This window comes from Serinus canaria, chromosome 5, assembly GCF_022539315.1.
Source record: "Serinus canaria isolate serCan28SL12 chromosome 5, serCan2020, whole genome shotgun sequence".
Classification (NCBI taxonomy): Eukaryota; Metazoa; Chordata; class Aves; order Passeriformes; family Fringillidae; genus Serinus; species Serinus canaria.
This window is the reverse complement of record NC_066319.1, coordinates 40,776,302-40,797,936: the sequence shown is the minus strand read 5'-3', so window position 1 is coordinate 40,797,936 and position 21,635 is coordinate 40,776,302. Positions and strand designations below refer to the sequence as shown.

The 21,635-nt window shown below is 42.4% G+C and overlaps 1 protein-coding gene across 5 annotated transcripts in view; it reads right to left on the bottom strand.

Annotated features, from left to right (window-relative positions):
• The window catches only part of ADCK1 (aarF domain containing kinase 1), a 78,058-nt gene that overhangs the window by 14,101 nt on the left and 42,322 nt on the right, over positions 1 to 21,635 (bottom strand). For 4 of the 5 annotated variants that reach the window (XM_009101849.4, XM_030240465.2, XM_050975404.1 and 1 more), the window contains 3 exons: positions 13,188 to 13,346; positions 9,226 to 9,384; positions 5,876 to 5,992 (listed from right to left, as the gene is read on the bottom strand). In XM_009101849.4, the coding sequence (XP_009100097.1) occupies positions 5,876 to 5,992; positions 9,226 to 9,384; positions 13,188 to 13,346 (435 nt within the window). The remainder of the gene's footprint in view (positions 1 to 5,875; positions 5,993 to 9,225; positions 9,385 to 13,187; positions 13,347 to 21,635) is intronic. The other variant, XM_050975403.1, reaches the window with a different exon arrangement.

The window sequence follows — 21,635 nt, the reverse complement described above, 5'->3', positions numbered from 1 at the left end:
CATCACAAATTAGAAAAAAGGTTGCAATGATTTATAGAAGCAAAGACCATAGTTAACACACAAGCTTTTTGTTACGACACAGAGAGGTCATCAGTCCTTTCCCTGTTTATTATCCAACAAAACAAGGTCTTTATCATTACCAGTGTCCCTCAGCATTGTTCTGCTGCACACTGTAAAAAAAATAATAATCAGTCTTGGAATTCTGCATTCACTTCCAGTCACCTCAGTAACTCAAGAGATGCAGACTACACAGGGGGAGTTCAGAAAAGGCAAAGAAATGAGCGGGATGCAGGAGGCATTTCCTTAGGATAAAGATTAAAAGAGCTGAAGATTCCAAAGTTGGCTAAGGAATGGTAGAGGAGGAACAGTCTACCAGTTAGGAGGTTTGAACAGCAAGGAAGCACCTGTAGTTCTGTATGTGCTACAAGAAATACAACCAGACAAAAGTGGGTGTCATCATGAATGGCATTATTTAGGCGGAACACAGAAGAACAAAACCTATGCTGATCAGCAAGCAGAGCCTAGCTTGATATATCAGGATGACATCAGGCTCTGGGTCTGGCCAGAGGCATGCCCCTGCCTACTGCCAGAAGGAGTGTTATTGCCTAAAAGAAGCTAAATTTGCCTGTCTGCTGCAGCAGAACATGATGACTACAGTCACCAAGTGAGCCTGTGGCCTTTACCAGCCAATGCAAATACCAAAATACCAAATTGTCAAATTATGTGACATGACCATGACACTGTGTCAGGCAAACCACACATTTTCAGCCCAATGTTTTCATTTTGAAAAAAAAACAGAGCTGAGGAATAAACAGATTGCTGACAACAATCAAGCAATGGAGTGACAGATATATATATATATGTCACAGATGGACTTCTGAGCAACCTAAACACACGAAGTGCTTTTTACCTACTCAATCTGACTTTTCACTTGACATCACTCCTTTTTATTCCTTTCTACCACTCCAGTCCTCAAGGCCAACAAGTGCTACTGCTACGCTGGTCCTCCTCTACGATGTCAGACCTCCCAGCTTGGTGTCATCAACAATCTCCTTGATAGAGTTCTGTTTGTGTTGAGGTCATCACCAACTTGTTAAATGAGACCTGTTTGTAGAGCAAGTCTCATGACTTCTATAAGTTTCTTACCTACTTTGCAATTTCCCTACTAATCACCACTTGTTCTTGTTAATGGAGTCATATCCAGTACACCAAATATTTTAACAAGTACAGCTACTGCATTTCTGTCACCTAACTCAGAGGATCCCAAGCTGTAGTGCAGGTACCAATATACAGCTGCAATATCTTGCTGCTATCGGTTTTGAAAGCCTAGACAACCTGTCACGCCTGCCCCTCTATGCAACTCTCCTTCAACAAATCAGCACACCCACTGCCAGAGCAACATGACAGTAACAGAACTCTAGAAAGTTTATCACAAGTGAGCATACACAAGACTTACCAAGAAACCTCTCAGAAAAGAAAGAATGCATGCAAATTTATGAGTATTCCTACAGTAAAAAGCACATATATCATGCTCATGGGTAGCACGATATAACGCAACGTAACAAACCACCTTGGGTTATCTGGGGAAAGTCACTGATACTTTCCTGGACTTGTGAGCAAGCTGGAGTGGTTCTGGCTCCATGCCTCTAACTGACATGAAGAAGAACAGCAAAGGAAAAAAATACTGTGTCATGGTTCTGTAGAGATGATCTCACTGCCTGCCCCTGATAAGTCCTAGATGAAATTGCCTGATAGGGCATCATCCCTTCCCATCCCACCTCCATCTGTGACTGTCTCTTTAGATCAGGAGCAGATACTAGTCTCTGGCCTTAATTTGGCTGTAATATTTGCCAATTATTTTAAGAGATGGCGACACTAACTTCTATTGATCTCATTAAAAGTAAAGGTCGTTGTGCAGCTCATTTCTCAGGGCTCAATATTACCTCCTCCGGCCAAAATAATAGCATTGATTTTGGAACCTTAATCGAAGGTTAATTGGATTGAAGACTGTATTGGGTTTTTGCTTGCTTTCATTGTTGTTATTACATCCATTGTCTAAGGTTTCGCTTAATCCTGCTAGGGCAATTCTGGCCAATTAAACTGGTGTCAAATTAGCAAAGGGTGTGGATGGAGAATAGCCACAATTTGAAGACTTCTCTGCCTCTGCTCTGAAATGGCTCTGATCCATAGTAGATTAGGGTGGTCACACAAGAAATCTGATGTCATACTATGTGATCTACTTGTGAGGATCAAAAGTGGTCTGTTAGGCAGTACTACTACCATGCAGTGATCTCTCAGCACCGCAAGATGATGTCTGAACACACTCGATGTCCTGAAAACACAGGAATAGTTTTTGGGACTCCTGGATCACACTCCCAGCATGCCCTGTATTCTCTGCTGGGGACTTAGGAAATTATTTTCATGCTCAATGCTCCATCTTCCATGGCATGCAAGTGGGGAGAAATACTCCGATTCATCCACCCAGGGAACTGAGGGACTAACTGATCAAGTTTGCAGAGATTCTGAAAAGGGCACAGCTAGAGAAGACTAGTCATTGTTTTTTTATTGTTCTTTGCATCTCTGTCAGACCCAAAATGACCATGGGGCTCATTTCCCTTGGTTCTAAATGCAGTTGTATTTCCTTGGATTTAACGTAAAGCATCTTGTTGAGACTTAAGCAATTGATTGACAATGATGCTCAATACCAACTTTCAGGAAGAAACAGGTCTGTGTGTAATTTAACTCTTCTACCTGGTGTCTGTGCACAGTTCAAAAGCTGAAAATACCAGAGGTCACTACTCCTGCTTATCAGTGCCTTGTGAATTTCACTAAGCTTCAGACAAGATGAAACGTAAGAGAATCTGCAAAGAAACCTCTCCCCAGACTAACTCAGTAAGTGCAAAGAGCAAAAATAGCCATTTTCTCTAGAAACAGTGTTCTTCTCTATGCTCTGCTTCATCTAACACTTGAGTGTTATAAGCACAAATACTTCAGACATGAGAGGTTTCCACTGCTGACAAAAGGATCCCACCCTGGGAAATCCCACTTAAATTTTAGCAGCTACACAGCTACAGCTCCTGACTTGGCAGAAGGGCAAATTCCACACTGAAAGCGTATTTCAAGTTGCAAAGCCGTCAGCTACAGGAAGGTACAGGGCTCTTTATAGAGCTAAGAGCTACTGTTTCAGTGCAGAATCTATTTAGTAACAGAAAGAAGGAAAACAGCACAGTAGGATGGAGTAACAGATGGCAATAATTGCACACAGTAGCTCATCTTAAGTACCATAGCTGTATGCTTTCAATTCTCAGCTGGACAAAACACTTTTCTGACTTCTGAATCAACCATGGTTCATGACCAGGCTCTTAGAAAGCTGAAGTACATGGCATCGTTTCCTTTCCCTGACTCAAATCCAAATCAGGCTGATGGGGACTCTTCACTCGGCTACCTGAGCTGGCTGGTTAGTTTGAGGCTGTACAGCACATGCCATGAGCACATCTGGAAGCTCCACAGGTCCTAGAGCCCGCTGATATAGCAGCCTCTGCAGAGACAGACAGAGAACTCACAAAGAAGGACACAGAGAACCCATGTGGCAGACCAAAGATAATGTGAAGATTTGTATACAAATACAAATTAATCAGGTATAATCAGAAGGGATACAAAAGGAAAGCTTGTGCCATTTGGGATCTTCTTTAAAAATCCATGCTCTAAGCAGCCTTGCTGCCCTGCCTTTCCTCCTGTATACAGTATGCTACAAACCCCTTGAGAGCCCTTCAGTTTAATTTTTTTCTCTTCCCTGCTCTACCCACTTCTTCCAAATAAACTTTCCCAACCAAGACTGCAAATGCTATTGTGTTTTAAAATAGGAAGAGCCCAGTTTCCAGATGCCCCCTTCTCAGCCCTGCCATGTTCTAGTCTTCCATTAAAATTCCTCATTCTTGGTAACTGTCCTCTCCAGATTTCCCATTCACTGTCAATATGCCAGTTGCATGCTCCTCCCCAGCTACACTACGGTGTACAAGTACACTTGCACATGAATAAGTAACTGTTCCACAGGCAGATATTTCAGTGTTTGCACTTGTCTTTAGAAATCAAAGCCTTCTCTGATTAAATGCCATTACAATCCAGCACTTGGACGGATCCAGAGAGATTAATGTGCTTTTGGGCAGCTTTAATGATAATCCTGCTACAGACGGTATTAAGTAAATGTCAGTAACCTGGTTTGAAGGGAGCTTTCACCTCAGGGATCCTTTCCATTTAGAGGAGAGAGGCTCAGCTAGCTTTTCAAGGCTGCATTGTCACAAAAGAGAAATCCTGCTTAGTGAAGACTCCTCTTCCTCCACACCATAAAACAAAATGGAGTAAAATGATAGAGGGACTGATAAAATAAATATATTTGGGTGATTTAAAGGGAGCTAATGCATCTCTTAAAAGCCAAGATTGCTGTCATATTATAAGCCAGGTCACAGTTTTGAAACCTGGGTTGCCACCCCCTCCTCATGCTCCTTTCAGGGTCTGCTGCCTTTTGCTCATCTCCCCACTATGCCACGCAGTTCTTCACCGAGGACAACAACAGCAGCAGCCAATAATTAACCTGGGCAATATTTGTCCCCATTTGCTGCACCTTGCCCACAGGATAAGTCTGGGTTGTGCAGTGCCCCTACCTCATCTTACTGAGGCCATAATAACAGATCTCTTTTCCCATCACATTATTTTGACTGACTCAGTATTCCATCCTTTCTACCTTGCTTTGCTGGCAATCAGTAAAAGTTAATCATTAATTTCAGGCGGTGGGGAGAGAAAAAGAAGAAAGAAAATTCAGTCCTACCACTGAGCTGAATAATATCCTCCACCTGACAGATGGCTGGAACTCTGAGGCTTATACTTTGCAGTAGTAGAAGTCTGTTGACAACTTTTTAAAAATTACTTCTTGGCTATTACTTAGAGACTAGTGCAGACTCGGGAAAGTACATGATTTCATTGCTGCATGGATGTATTGTGCCAAGTCATCACAAAACTACCTACCCAAAGGCATGGATAAATAAAAAAATTAGCAGAAATATTCACCCTACAGTGCTCCTATCACAAGCAAAAGCCTCTGCAAATTAGAAAACCTGAAATTAGCTGTTTCTCTACAACCATGCTATCTCCAGCAGTCCAAGAAAATTCAAAGAAAATCCCAGGTAGCTACACTGTACTAACTACCTCAATCTCAAAATGGACCTGCTGCCTGAGATCTGTAAGGCAGTCCACCTCAAAATCTAAATGTACATATTGCTCAAGAGCCCTTATATTATAACATCAAAACAAGCCCTTCTCACTCCCAAGACTTGAGGAATATTCACTCTTCTGAGCGTGTGGGCTAGATTTCACCTCTGCCTATAGCAGAAGTATAGGATAAACTCACTCAAAGAAACAACTCTCTCACTTTGGACCAGCTGACTTGTCCAGATGAATGGAGCTGACCATGTTTTGCTGCAGACAGAACTTTTCAAATCTCCCTTAATAACAAAGTCCATGAGATGAAAAATAATCAGAAACTGAGGTTATTTCTTTAGGTTATCAGGAACTTCCATCTTGGAACAAACCATGAGTGTCTTTAATGTAAGAGCATGGTCATCTTTCATCATGTCTCTTTGAAGACTTTGAAGATCTTCCTAGCTCTGCAGCCTACAGGAAAGTGTTCCTCAAAAGCAATTATGTACCTTTCCAAAGAGCACAAGAACAGAGATCTCAGATCAATTGCTCCCTTCACATCTGTGTATACTTATTCTTCTGTCCCAGGCCATCCTGTCCTGTCAGCCTCCATTTTGCATCAAGGTCAAAATTGGTTTTACATTGCTCAGCACACCCAATTCAAAGATGGCTGAGAAGCTACCTCATTGACATTGATGCCATTCCTCTCCATATAGGCCCTGTCATTCACTTGTCCCCCTTCCATAAACTCCATGAGAAGGACACGCCTTGTGGAGAGCTCCCAGTAGATCCTGGGGACCTGGAAGAGAAACAGATGGGTTAGGTCAGGCTACAGCTGGGAAAGAAAGGACAATATATCACACAAATCCCAGTAAAGGAGTAAAAATGGAAGCAGCTGAAGTAAGGACTTGGCTTTTTTGATGAGCACAAGGGAGGTAAATCCATTGATCAGCCTCTTCCACAGGACAGCAGCGATGCATAGAAGGATAACACAGACAATACACCAATTCAACTACAGCAGGATCTGATCTCATGCAACATTTCTGACCATGCTCTACAGGATTTTGACTACCTTCCATTCCCAGTGATGTCTGAGATACCTTTCTTAGCTGCTCTGCAGCTCCTCTAGCTGGGCTGTTTAACTAGTACCTATTGCAAATTTCTGAATCATCCACTCAGCTCCTTTAGACAGGAACTGCATCTTGTTTGCTATGCACAGCGTCCACTTACACAGCTTTAAAAATTATAAGCCATTGTCATAAATTTTATCTCCACAGTGCCCCTTGGAACACAAATGCTTTTGAGCTGACAAACCCTGCATACTTAGGCCATCTGCAATTGAACTGGGAGAAAAATCAAGTGTCACAAATAAGGGACTTGTCACAGAAACCCTGTGAGACCCTTAATTATCTTATTGCCAACAACACGGTAATGAGTGTAAAATGTCAAAGCAGTTTTCACTCAAGCTGTGGTAGATCAAGCTGAGTGAGGTACCAGAGAAGAGGTCTGGTATCATCATCCAGGGAGGCAGTGACAAAAGTGTCACTCAGGCTGGCTTCCCATTTTCCAGACTCCCTCTTCAGACAAATTTTTCCTATGCTGAAGTCTCTATTGTCAAGAGCCATTTTGCTGAATTCCCTTTTGAAATTTCTCATGTTACTGTGCTGACCAACCCTCAATCTGCCCAAATCTGCTTTTGCATATGGGTGAAGCCACATATGTACATTTTAGCAGCAAGATAAGGGAGCTCCACTCACTTACATTACTGTGCCCCCCATTACTATGAAAGACACTAATTTTGGATCTTACAAATAGTAAGCCAGCTGCACAGTCCCCTCTCCTCACCCTCCTGACCCAGCCATGGACTCAGGACCAGCACCTTAGGGCAGGACAGGAAGAGATAAGAGGTGTTGTCCATCAACTGACCAAAACCAGGGGATGACCAGCCAGGCCACTGTAGCTCATCATAGCTCCTGAACAAGCAGCATTTGTTGCTTTTAATTATTGACAATATCCCAGTCCCTTACAAACTAGCTGCTTCCCTCCTGTTCCTGTCCTAGAAAGACCACTTCTACTTTACCATGCGTGTGCCACTTTAGATAGAAGGCTCCTTTGCTGAGCAATTTCAGTGTCCCTCAGTCCCATTATTCAACACCCCTGCTTACACTTTGCATGTGAACCTTGCTTAAGACTTTGATGCCATAGATCCACAATGAGCAAGGGAGATTCAGACTCACAGCCTTCCCAGCTTATCTGCATGCCCATTCTTTGCAGTTAGACTGGGGAGAAAGCCTGCTAACTCCAAAACGAACAGCTCCCCATCCCATGTAGATCACTGATCCCTTAGCTCACTTCTGATGACACTCAGTCTTGTCTCAGGATTTACACAGGCAAGTCAGTGGGCTTGTAAAGCGCTATTCATGCTGTCAGAGATGCCTCTCTCAATCACAGCCAAATTCTTCAGTGATTTTCTTAATTACTCACAGATGTTTGGTTCTAATGCTTGTGTGTGGAAATAATTTATCTCTGGCTTTAAAAGCTCAAACAGGTTCACAGCACAAAATCTACTTCTCAGCTTTCTGGCATGTTTAGGAAAATTTATGATACAGAAGCCCAATTCTTCTGCTGCTTGTAGGTGATGAACACATCTCTGAATTGACAGGTCAGACGGGAGGATCCATTATTTAGCCATCTCAAGTCATTTGTTGTTGTTACACATATTGATATCATGATAGCTCCTTACCCCAGCAAGAGGTGATTGGCCACCTCCATGGGGATTTACTTCACCGTATGCTACTTACAGCTGCAACAGACACACTCTCTAAGGTGCATCACTTCTGATAAGCACCCACTCAGCAAAACCATTGGCCTCTGGCCTTCCATGTGGTGGCTTTTACCTGTCTGTGTCTATGAGAAGGCCACTGCTGCCACTGGGCTTCAAAAGGACTGCTCCAAAGCTGGCATTAGGCAACATGGAATTACATCCCTTACATGGAAGGAGCAAGGAAAAATGGATAGATCAGCCTGTAAAGCATAACAAAAACTCCTATTTCTCGCCTCTGTCACTGCTGTCTTGGGACTTCTGCATGAACCGGAGGGGACAAGCTCATTTAAAAGTGTGTGTCCACAAAGGTCCACAGGATGCGTTTTTTGCTGCCTTTTTCTATGTTCATGAGCACTATGTGTCAGTAGTCACATCAGTGACTGCAAACATAGCACTATGTGTGTTTCCAGAAAGCACACACTGGAGGCTTGTGTCTCTTGTATGTCAGCAAAAGATTTCTAAATGTGTGACTTTGAAGATGCGGCCTTATGTATTTCCAAGACTGAGATGCGTACATGTCTGGTTGTACTTGAGATATTTATCAGTGACCTAAGTATGTGGCAGGGGAAGTGGGCTAAAAGTATCAGTGGGGAAGACCACACATGAGTGCAATTTGGTTTTTGTATGAAGTAACATGAATGCACTAGCCATAGATGTGTATAAAGGATAAATGTCCAATTCTAGGGTGAGAATGTGCTTTTTTGCACTAGGAAGGACTCATGTGAATATGCTTCTTCCTGAGATACAAGATATCCTCAATACTACTTGACATCATCAGTTTCAGACTAGCTTTTTTGTTCTATGTCCATTTCTTGCCCTTAGCTGAGATAGAGCCCAAGCAAAGGTACCACCAGATGGCTCAGCAAAGAATGGCAAATTCACAGTCTCTGAACAAGTTCAAAAAGAAAATTTAAATGAAATTCAGAAGAAAAACTTGGGAAAATGAGCAGCAGGCTCCAGAGACTGCTGGTCCCAAGCCACCACTCCTGACCCAACAGAGGGCATTCAGTAGGAAACAAACAAGGAGAAAGCATGTCTCAGAGCATTTTCTGGTCTGTAATAGCAGAGCAGTCTAGAATGAACAACACAGAGGGGCTGAACTTCATTTTCCCTCCTTACAGTTCCTCTACTTGGTGAATGAGGGGCATAAGACACAGAAAGGAAGACTATTAATGCACATACATAGAGAGAAATATGTGTTTCCTCACCTTCAGGAAGTCAAAGTTTTTGAGCATATGAGCAACCTTTTCAGCATTTCTGCCTTCATGGAGGAAATCCAGCTCCAAGGGCAGATTCTTCTTCGCTTCTTCCACCAGCCACATGAACTCAAAATCTGGAAAAATCTGCTTCACAACCAAGAGAAGAACCTGAGAACAAGGAAACAGACAATCAGTTGCATCCTGATTCCAAAGCCAGACAGCTACACACAGTGGTGTTTTGATAGGCTCATTCCATGTATGGAAATATTTACAAATAAAATTATTTACAAACTATTCACAAATAAAAATATTTATACTTACAACTACTTACAAATGAAAAAAAAAAAAAAACCAAGCGCTTTTAGGGTTCCTGCAGTATCACAGCACAGTGTCATGCCTTGGTCATGTAACACAAATTCTGGCCTACACTTCCACAGAGAAAGGCCTATCTAGGAGTTAAATGATAGCCCACACATCAAAGGGAGGGCAGCTTGCTGCTGGCCTAGAAGTAAGACAACAAAGTTCTGGAGAAGAGGCCACATGGCCAGATCTCACCAAGGGTGTTGCCCTTGTTGAGATCTTCTGAGTCCTACAATTCTACAAGTCATTCTTTGACTTCCTTTGAACAGCTCTCAGATAATGTAGACAAGGAAGATCAAAAGTAATACTTGTCACCTCTATGTTACTTCTTCCACTGCTGAGCACAGAAAGTCCTCTGGGCAGTTCAAAGAAGACAGTGGAGTTTGGATACAGTAAGTAGGCTACAGATCTTTAAATAACATTTCTGGTGGAGCTCAGAGGGCAAGTTGCTCTTCAGCATCAGGCAATGCCATTCTCACAAGGCTGAGGAGGTATTTCCCAAGTATCATATATTCACCACATGGAATGCTCTTCTTCTTAAAGAGATTGGATATTCAGAGACACAGCACCTTGAAAATCCCAGCCAAAAAGTTCCTTGAAACATTTGACTGAAGCAATATTTAAGGGGTGAGTAAATCAACATTACACAATTGGATGGCATAATCAAAGCTGCACAGCAGCCAAGTATGCTTTCCATTCATACGAAGGGACAGTTTCTCCACCAGAGCTGCAAATTTACACAAGCTGACAATTTGGACCACACCTAAAGGAATTATTTTTTTTTAACTAAGCCATAAAACAAGTAAAAAAACTCCATAAAAATAGAATGCACTTTGCCATCTTTATTTCACCTGTTCTGCACATTCATCTGGAAACAGAAACAGGCTTTTAAGTGTGTGTTATTGCACAGTTTCCCCTTCTCAATCTCCACCACTGGGGTGGGAACTCCTGCACTGCAGAATGAACATTTAAAGTACACACAGGAAGCTGCTAACATTGAAATGTATGACAAAAATAAATTTATGAACCATCACACTGCTCCTGTTCAGTTGTGTGACAACATTTGTTCTCCACCCCGTCTCAACTTCTCTTATCTAAATATCAGTTGTAAACTCAATGTTCCTTTAAAAATGTAATCACCAGGTTCCAGACACTATTGAATTGTATTTTTTACTGTTATATCTAGAGGCATAAATCCTTTCAAATTTATGTCACCCAAATGAAATGCAACCAGTGATCTTCATGAATGTGAGCATAAACTTCATAGGGTCTCCAAGATGATTTCCTTGGTGCCTGATGAGAGAAAATTCATGCATTTTTTCCACTTTTTTCAAATGCTCTTTTCAATCAATTTGCCAAATTGACCATCAGCAGGGACATCCTAACAAGTATTTTGCCTACTCTTTTTCTGACACCTGTCTAACATATTGTCTTGAAATAATTATTGATATAGAGAGAGCAGTGAGATATCTCTCTCTGGGTTTATCAGATGCTGTACTGATTTTTAAAGAGTCAGCATTGATGCTATGAAACCTCAAGTGAACTTAGGAATTTTCCAGCTACCTTTTCCTGTTCAGCTTCTTTCCCATCAGTCTCTAGATAAAACCATCTCCATCAATATTTAAATCAACCTCTTTACCTAGCTGCAATCTCCATCTGATTCTTAAAGGACCAGAACATTAGCATGTGATCTGGCTTTCTATCAGTCAACACAAAAACAGTCCCACACAAGGATACAATGATGCATGTAAGCCAAGACTCCACAAGAGAGACCTTTTAAAAACAAAACTGCATGCGTCACATTCAGAGCTACTTTTCCACACCTGTATATATAACATCTGAATGGTAAACCACACTGTCTGTATAAGCTCAGCACTAAACTACCAAAAGAAAATACATGGGTTTATTTCCAAGTTTCCCAGAAGGAATGAATAGTTTAAAGCCAGAAAATACAGGAGTTATTCTAAAATAATTTGTTTAAATGTCTCTTACCAGTATAATCAGCAATCACAGCAACATGTTATGCTTGATTGGTGAGGAAGTATGTTCCTATGATATTCACTATTAGAAGGGCAAATGTCCCAAGGTAAACACAGGTTTTGGGTCATTCACACAGAATCCTCTTATTACCCTGATCCCATACTCTTTCATTACCTACTCATCCTTAATCCTTGACTGCTCTTTTTCTGCCATCTTGTTTTGGGAGGGAGACAAGGATGTCATAAGCCCCCTGAGAAGTGCTGTGCATGTGATGACTCATAGAAGCAAATCCATTGGGCAGACCCCTGCAATAAGTCCTGGAGAAGATCTGAATCAAATTCAAATCTACAGCTGGACCCAAAGCCAGTTCAAACAGTTCTGTGTTCTCAAACTAGCATTGAAACAGACTGATCCTATCTTATTGGGAGATCTCTTTGGATCGCAAAAGTTTCTTTCATTATGAGTTCAAATTAAGACTCGGCTACAAACTTATGTGCCCCAGCTGGAACCAGCTGTGCTTCTATGCAGACTAGCCAGGATTGCTCAAAGCAGGGTATTTTAACTGCCTAAGAAGCTTTAGTTACACAGTGCTCTGAAAGGTTGCTGTCAGAATCTTTGATTTCTGATCTTCTGTGATGGAGAACTGCGTTACTGCATCAGCAATACCCTCCAAACACTCATCAGAACTCTTCAGCTTAAGCTTCCCCCATTTAGTACCATGGACCTACCTTTCTGCCAATTAACGTGCACTTACTGTATATACAGACATATATATGTATATATGCTTTATTAGGAGAGCAATAAGCTTTAGTGTTAGCACTTACAGACCTAATCCTTCCCATCTCCTCCACCACAGCCCTGTCCATTTGGTGTTTAATACTATTTCGCCGGCATCTTTGCCAGTTGCCATGCAGTACAGTGCTGTAGTTTGTTTCCATTTCCTCCTTTCCATGGCTAGACTTAGAAGTCTGGGAAAAGCTACAGCACTGTGCTGGGAAATAAGAGTGGTACCTACCATTCAGTAGAGGAACAGGAGCTAGGCATTGAAACTTTTTTCTAGCTGAATCCCTCATTTGTGTATTTGCCCCTGTTAGGTGACCTTCTCTGTATTTCAGTGGTTTTGTTTCTACCATTAATCAGTTCAGCATTAAGGAGCTGATCAAGAAACAAAACTGAATCATAGCAACCTCATCCTCTGTTGAATCCACACCAGAATTTAATTGAAAAACATACTAATCATGAACAATGATTTTCCTTTCCACACAGGCCTGATTACAAGAGATCAGTTAATGGTCCCTGAGACCAGTTAATGGGCACACAGGCTTCAGGACTCACTCTCTATTTCTTAAGTCTTACATGGACTTACTATAATGTCATTAATCTTTACCTGTCTTCTCCTTCTGCCCTCCTTCCCTCTTACCCTGTTGATCAGTCTCTCCGTCCATACAATCACCAGCACTGCAATCCTCACCAATTTTCTGTATTAATCCTGCAAGACAGCATTGATCTCTGTGGAGGTTTCAAAGCCACAGGTTGGTATTGTTATATCTGCTTACACCATAGATGAACATGGTCCCCATACACTTCAATGGCAATTATTCTGTAAGTTTGAAGTCAACATGTAATTTTACCTCCATGAGCAAAATATCCTTGGAGCTCTGAGCTTGGACCTTGGGGTGCTGGATTTTCACTGCCACCGTTCTCCCATCCTGCAGCACTGCTTTGTGTACCTGGGCTAGTGATGCTGCTCCCAAGGGAGTGTCCTCAAAACTCATAAAGAGCTCTTTTATCTGCCAAGAGAAGAGAAAGAAGCATCAGCTTGGGGTAACAGAGGCCATGCACAGGAAAGCCCTGCCCACAGGCCAAAGAGTTCATGTGCCAAAGCTGGGCAGACTCAGCCCTTTCATAGTTGCTCTGTTCCCCCTCTTAGCTATGTCATTGTTTGGCCTCTGAGTGAAGCGTGCCAAACACACAAATGCCCTGGAGATACTCTGCTTATGGAAACCTGTGACAGAGTCCCAGGAGCACATTTCGTCTTGGACTTGTAGTGGCCAGGCAGTGTTTGAGAGACTTCTTCAGGCTGTCCTGAAAACAGCTTGAAGTGATTATGGTCAGCATCCTGGGTGCAGAAGCCAACAGCTGCTCCTTTGCATGTATTTCTTTTGCAGATATTTAATACCACCCACCATCATCCCTGAAACCTGACAGTGTGCATTCCTGTGCATTACAGCAGCAGCAAGCTTACTTGGTAAAAGCCAGCACACGACTGGGGAACAGTGGTTAAGGGCTGCATTCAGGGCAGGGGGACAAAAATTGCTGTTTCAACCAAAACAACTTGGCCTAAAAATGTGTTAAATGTGATGGACTTTGCCACACCTTCCACAAAAGTAACCAGAGCTCTCAGCTCAGAAAAAGCACCAGTCAGGGACAGCAAAGCACTTGGCAAGCAGGAAAGGAAATTATTAGAAGCTCTGGCTGAGAAATTCAGGACTGGACTACAAGGAAAGTTGCAGATGAAGTAAATTTACCAGGAGCAGGTCCAGGAAGCAAAATCCAAGATAGACATGGGTGAGGCCAAGGCCCACCTCCCCTGCATAACACAGCACCCTGCTAGAGACCCTCCTGGCAGCACCAGGCAGCACAGGCTCTGCAAACACTACAGCCATGGTCGTGCGATTTCAGCCTAGCTGATGAGCCAGGCCCCTCCACACAGTCAGTCAGCTCACAGGAAGGGCCAACACAGATATGTGGCTTCAGGCACAGTTCATGTAATAATAGTTGAGGATTTCTGTTCTGCTCTGCAGGGCAAGGTGAACATAAGCTCTGAGGTTTCCAGAAGTCAGCAAAGGAACCTGTCCTACCCTTCTCGCAGGCTCAACTGATTTCAAGTAAGCAGTTGAGAAGCCTGTAATTTATGCAGTAACAAAAAAGAAAGAATGTCAGTGCATTTTTATAACCTGCTTTTTAAAAGGTAATTAAAGATGGGAGTTGCAGCAACCTAGCAATTAAATATGAATAAAGACCTTCTAAGCAAAGTCTTCATGCAAAGCCTTAAACGAATACTCTTTTTGCTGAAAAGGAAGAAAAATACTACAAGGAGCAGCTTGTTCCCTCCTGCAGCTGCCAAGGAATGAGCCCCCTCCCACACCACCCTACCCCTTCTCTCCCAGCCCTTCCACAGAAAACTACTGCTAGCAACAAACTGGAGCATTTGCAGTAATTAGGTACCAACTCGGCTGCCTCCAGTAATTCACTAGGAAGGTTCATTTTATTTATTTAATTAATTCCCTTTGGTCCTGGCGGCAAAATCAATTAAGTAAAACAACTGCATTTAAAAACAACTAGTTATGTGTTTTTTAATTACAGCAGGTCCATAATTCAAACCTATTGACACTTGTGTCTCAAGAGAAAATGTGTTCAAGACACAGGGACTTTTACCTTTATGTGAAGATTATGTATTCCCTGAAGAAAGGATCTGTTAAGGGTAAGGATTTAAGGTGGCCAAGAGCCTGCTGGGTTGTAAGATCCCATAAAGAAGAAAAAAATGCACACAGAGAACCTGCCACATGAGGTCGAGCTGGGATTTTCTTCAATTCTCTCACTACCCTACATCCTTGTATCACAGGGATGTAACATTTACAAAGTGGTTACTAACTGTCATAAAGCCGGGTAACATCCCCCAAAGATGGCTTGAATCCAGTAAGGTACATTTATAGTAAGATCATATATAACTTGGATAAAATTCCATCTGCTCTGGATTTCAAAACCTCTTAATTGCCTACACTGTCAATCCAGCCATTTTCACAAGAACTGAATGCATGCAGGGGGGAAAAAAAGCTGCACATGTTCCCTCTGGCAAGAATAATATATACCTCATTATCATGTGACTAAGTTTTCTAAAGAAACATAGTTGAAGAAAGCTGTGTCTAGATGTTATTTTGGATGGAAGAGTTTCATTTAAAATCTTGCTACTTAGGACATGGAAGTCAGGTTAACAGTCATGTCTGATAAAGCCAGCTCAGTGGCCCTCCCACAATTCCAGGGCAATTTTGTGCAAGTTCACAGGCTGCAGACAAAGACAGCAAGGCAATAGGGACAGAGAATTGATGGATACCCCAGGAGGAGAAGGGCAGAGCATGCACAGGGGGAGGGAACAGATCACAGCCAAGCCATTACATGAGCAGGTGTGAGGCTGAGATAAAACTGAAGCACAATCATGGCTGGGCTCCAGGACCCCCCACTTAGCAAATGACCCTCGTTCATTATGGAATTGTCTTTTCTCAGCTCGCTGGAGGCAGTTAATGCCTCTTCTGTAGGCTATGTGTCCCAGACACACAAAAGTGAGAAAGAGGCAGTGTGACATGGAAGCAGAGAAGAGGCAAGCCTAGGTCCCACACTGCTTGTCAGGGAGTGGGGTCTTTCCAAGGAAAGGTGGCTGCACCCATTTCATGGAAGCAGGGAGTTCTTGGAACAGGCTGCAGGCTCTTACTGCTCACAAGCACCTTTAACAAAAACTGTCACTTCCAGAATGGATGATTAGCAAGCAAAGGTCTGGGACACTCTTGGAGACCACCTGACTTCAGGAACTCTCAAGTTTTTTCCAGCCTACAGCTGGTCTCAAATGGCCTCATCAAACTCACTGTTACCATGTGTAATCCTGGCAGGAGATGAAACAGGCATAGTTTCCCAACAGGTTTAATAAAGGTCTAAAAGGAACTTTAGGGCTGCTCTTTCAAAGGAACAGGACAGCCAGCTGCAGGTTTACAGCTGTACAGGTTAGTAGTGTCCCTGCACACAGTGGTTTCCCTTGCTCCTTGTGCAAGCCAGGTCCCCATCAAGCACATGCTCCACCAGCAAGTGAATGTGTGCTGTACTTCACTTGCTGGAAACACAGCCCTGACTATTGAATTCTGAAGAATGAAGCTCATTTAATTTTAAATATGCAAAATATGCATGATTGTTGGTATTAGTATTCACACCTCAATGAACTGATATAAAAGCTCTAACAGGATCTATCTACTTCAACACTTACTAGTATGTATTCATGCTGAGGTTGCACCTAGAGACCACATTAAGCCCAGAGTGCCATGGAATGATATGCACAGCCACCATGGGCCCTGCACAAACTTATGCTTTCCAGGAATTCTCAGATGTCAGCTACAGCCTCCCTCACATGCTGAAGTGCTTTCCCAAAGCACAGTTGCTCTTTGCAAGGTCTGCAGCACATACCACCTGATGCCACTATGCTGGGCACCAGGATGCCTCAGTATTTTTTGCAAATCCTGTCCTTAAACACTTAGGAAGATACTGGAAATCAATTGAATTTAAGCTCCCAAATCCTGAGTCCTTTCTGAAAGTATTACCTTGCATGACCTGCCTAGCATGTTCTGAGAAATCTTTGACAGAGCTGGGATTTAACCCAGATATCCCAAGTTCCAGCCTGATATCTTAATCTCTAAACCATAAAAGTTAAATGTGCATGTCTTGCTAGCTAATTTCTTTTGAAATATATTGCCTCTTAATCCCAACTTTTTTATATCCATGTTTTGCAGCAAATGATGGAGTATTACTGCCTGGTTTCAACTTGCCCACTTCACAGAGAGGTATGTTCTCTTCCCTCTCCAGAAGGGCTGCTAGCACGGTACTCTGGAGCAAAAACCTAAGTCATGGAGCCCTTCCCCAGCCCAACATTATAAAACATCACTCTACATGACATGTGGTGGCTCTGCTCTGCCACTGTGATGAACGTCGGCCATGTGTCAGCAGTTTGTTCCAGACAAATTTAGGGAGCAGTGAGATGCCGGATCACTTAACAGAAGGCATCAGGACTTTTGGAATTCATTGTATCAACACTAGAACACTATTGCTCTCAAATTGAACGGCCCCCCTGGTTTAAGGAACGTGAATCTCATCCTAGGCTGGTCATCTTTTCAACAAGATACACATAATGGCTCATGTCGCCAAGGGCTCACTGATCCCTGCAAGTCTGCGAGACCAAAGCTCTAAGTGTGAGAAAAACGTAACTTTGTTGTAGAGCCAACATACTTCCCAGACAGGGAGGGTTTTTTTCCACCTATCCCCTCTACGAAAACAAAATGTCACAGTGTTGCTCTGAGAATTATTAAAACAGCAAAAACTGAAAGATTAGATTTATCACAGCAGACAGTGGATTATGAAGAATAATTCATCAAACATCAGAACAAAAAGCCCACAATTTATAGGCGGCTTTGTGGAGTCAGTGAAATCTGATTGGACTTCTCCCCACCTAATGAATGCCAAGCTTAATTGATGGTTTCTAAATTCATCTGTCAAGAACATGTATTTATTAATTCAATATTTTTAATAATATTGTAGATGTATACAGAACAGTGGTTTTGTTTTCAATGGATTCGCTGCTGCTCATATTACATTTACACATACGTGTGCATATACAGAGAGGTATATGCTGCATCCAAATGAATGCAGGTAAAGGTATCTGTGTGTTCTCATGCACTGAAACAATTACCTATGGCTTATTACAGAAAATTCCTACATCTTTCAGTGCACAGGATGGAAAAGTAAGGTGGTTCTTTTCAAGGGGAGATATGCAATAAGGTGTCTGCCTAGAATTTGGAAGAGCTGAGGTCTAACATTGTTTCTCTTGATATCCCAAGTGATGCTGGGCCACATCATGTAACAGCTCTCATGGTTCAGCGAGCAGAATTAGGACTGTCAAGACAGCTAGCAATCTGCCCTTGTGTAATCTATAAGGACCAAATATTTAACTTTGCTTTTAAAAATCTATCTGTATAATACATATACAACAGTTATTAAACACAGCCACAAACATGTCACTTCACATGCCAATGGTACACATTTGTTCCTGGCATGCCAATCACTGCTAACTTTGTTAATCACTGCTAACAGCACAAAATCAAGACTTTCCATCAACCATCAGCATTTCTTCCAGAAAAAGGGCTGGGACTCAGGTGTAAGTTCACTTTTTCCTGTTATTTGTATCTTGTACCACTTTGGACCTCTGCAGCCCACCACCTGCTAAAACCCTGAGAATCTTCTCTGGGATCCTACCAACAGCATTTCTCACTTACAAAAGCATTAGTGTTACAGAAAATGAACTCTGCTAAAGGAAGAGCCCTTGATTCCCCTTCAGCCAGAGACCAATATCGCTCACTCATTCATTGGCCAAGACCTGTGATCCTGGCAACTTCCTGATCTGCTCACCAATTATCTTTTTTCTGCAGTCTCTTTTGGCTACACAAGCAGTGGAAAAGCCTACACAAAGCCACTCTTGTACTCATCACATCCACCCATTCAGCTGTGCAGCAATAGTATCAGTCTACTTGACTTGCTATAGTACCTTTACTTATTACAGAGCTATACCTTGAGGAAAAGCACCTTTTATTCCATCCCTGATGACTCCTGCATAATAGTCTATGCTCAGACACACTCGTGGTAGCTTCATTTATTTTCCTAAGTCAGATCCTTAAGACAAGGCAGAACTGTCTGAGACTATCACTCATCCCAGATCGAAATCTGTATCTCAGTGGTGACAGCTACAACAGGCAGTAAGAGCAATGAGCAAACAGAGCAGAAGTATGTCTTCTGAGACCCTGTGTGTGAGGTGGACCTCATCTCCCATCTCTCTAAAAGGTGAGCCAGTTATCCATGGCTTTTTATTCCATCCAGCCTAACAAAAGCAAGGATTGTGATGGCCAGACTGGAACACAACTGGCTCAGGAACATCATCCTGATCGGCACAAGGAGATAAATGTTTTTCACCAATTAAGCTACTGGATGTCCTACTACCTTCTAGAGACACAGGATGCTAAAATTAACAGATTAGCTCAGCACTCAGAGATGCTTTCAACAGTTGGGAGTTCTACAGGTTTTCCAATAGAATTTCACCACAGCCTCTCCCATGTTTAGTTTCATTCAGCTGTTCTTGGTCCAGGTGCTGGTTTCACAAAGCACACTGAAAGCAGAGAAACTACAATATATACTTCTGATGTAAGGCAGATATCAAGCTAAATTATGAAGAAGCAGAGTCCAGACATCATCTGCAGGGCTAGCACATCATCTTTCACAGCACAAACATATAGATGAAACCAGAAAAAGGAAACTGCGAAGCTGGGATGTCTCCAAATAAGTTTTTAATCCATCCACGTGTGTGTGTGAACATTATTCCTGATCAAAGGACTACATACAGGTAGCTTTCCCTCATGTTTATAACCTCATACACAGAATTACATTCCAAGAAATTCTATTTCTCAAAAATGTCCATTACCAAGGGAAAGGTTTTGCTGTTGGAAGCTACGTCAAAATTTTCAGCTGCAAATCCAGTTCACTTCCCTGTGGAGAAGATGGAAGAACCCTGCATGACTGAATCAACTACTTCCTCAGAATCCCCAAGTGATAACAAAGGGATTAACAGTCCCTCTAACACTAGCATGGACATTGAGAAAATGCTTATTTTCTGTCCCCAGATGTAGTTAATTAGCACAATGACCTGTGACCTGTTCAGCATCCCACTTCTTTCCACCTCAGAATATAACAGAAGATCTTGTGCAGTTAGTCATCTTCCTGATAAACCATTTCTGCAGCCCAGCCTGTCCGTCACTGGCCTCCAACAGCAGCCAATGCTTCCTTATCCTAATGGTCAAGCAAGAGTCCACGAACAACTATGCTTGTGTGGAAAGCAAAGATGTAAAACTGCAGCCTCTCTATGTGCACAGTAAACACTGTCACTGTGCACTCTATTTTGAGTGACTTAAGTATCTTACAGCCTATGCAAAATACACAGACCAAAGAAAAATAAAGCCAAGGTGTTTATAACACCTATATAATCCTGTTTTCTTTCCATTTCATTGTGCTGAAAAAAAAAAATAGTGACTTGTGAGCTATTTATTGACCCCAACAGTGCAGGCTATGGGGCAGATGTTTCCTTGCTCTTCCCTTGCACATACAAATGCCCCGTTTAATTTGCTCTTTTATCTTTCTCCCAGTTGAGCAATACTCATTAAATCCACTCTTTTCTCTCTTTTTGGGGAAATACTACTTCCTCTGCATCTCTTCTGTCTGTGAGGATGGAGCCACACTGGTCAGTTGTTCAGACAGACTGGAATCACAGTCCTTCAAGAGTACACAATGACACCACTCCCAGCCATCTTTTGTATTTCAATTGAAAGCATTCTTTCTCTTTTCCCCCCACTACTAACAAAGGAGGGTCTCATTTGTTACACCAGTGCACAGTGGAAGCACAGCAGAAGACAACTCTGCTGCATCCCATCTGCCCAAAGGGATTTTTATTCCATGGCTGAGGTAGAGCAGTAGTGGCCCCTTTATATTAAGATTTTCAAGGCTTTCTGTGTTCTTTGCAGCTCTTCAGCTCCCAAACAATAAAGCTGAAAGTGCTAACATAGCAGGAATACCCCAGTAGCTCCAAAGGAAGGGAAAAGTCTCCTCAGCCTTCTGCTCTTTTAATTGCTCTCTTAGTATATCTAAGCAGCTGGCTTATCCTTTTCCCAGCTTTCTGGAGATGTTACACAAAGCTCTGCTCACAACCTCTACCCCCACCACTGCATCTGGATAACAGCTCACATAAAATTCCCACTTCCTTTCTGCTGACTTGTAGTTCTGGCTCTGTACTCTACATCAGCCTGCTTCTAGCCAAACTACAATTTCAGCCTGTTTCTCAGTCATATTCTTTCAGTCATATCTCTGTTCACATTCAACAGAGCTAAAGCACAGTTCCTAATCTTACCAGTCAAGCCTCCTTTCTCATCACAACAGAGAATGTCACTAACTTTCTGTCAAGCATGCCTACAGCCTTGACCTTATAATCAACATTGACCTCATTTTGAGGTCTGAATCTAGACATCAAGTGCTAATGCTCACAAATGAAAGGTGAAAACATGCCAATTGTCCCCCATCCCCTCAAAATTCCAATGTCTCTTGAGCCATGCATGTAGTAAGATACATGGAGGTCCCCAACACACAGAAACCCTTGGATAAATTCCTGAAGACATATTCCCAAATGACATATCACCCCTATAGCTGCCAGGAGCTTGGAGCAAAGACAG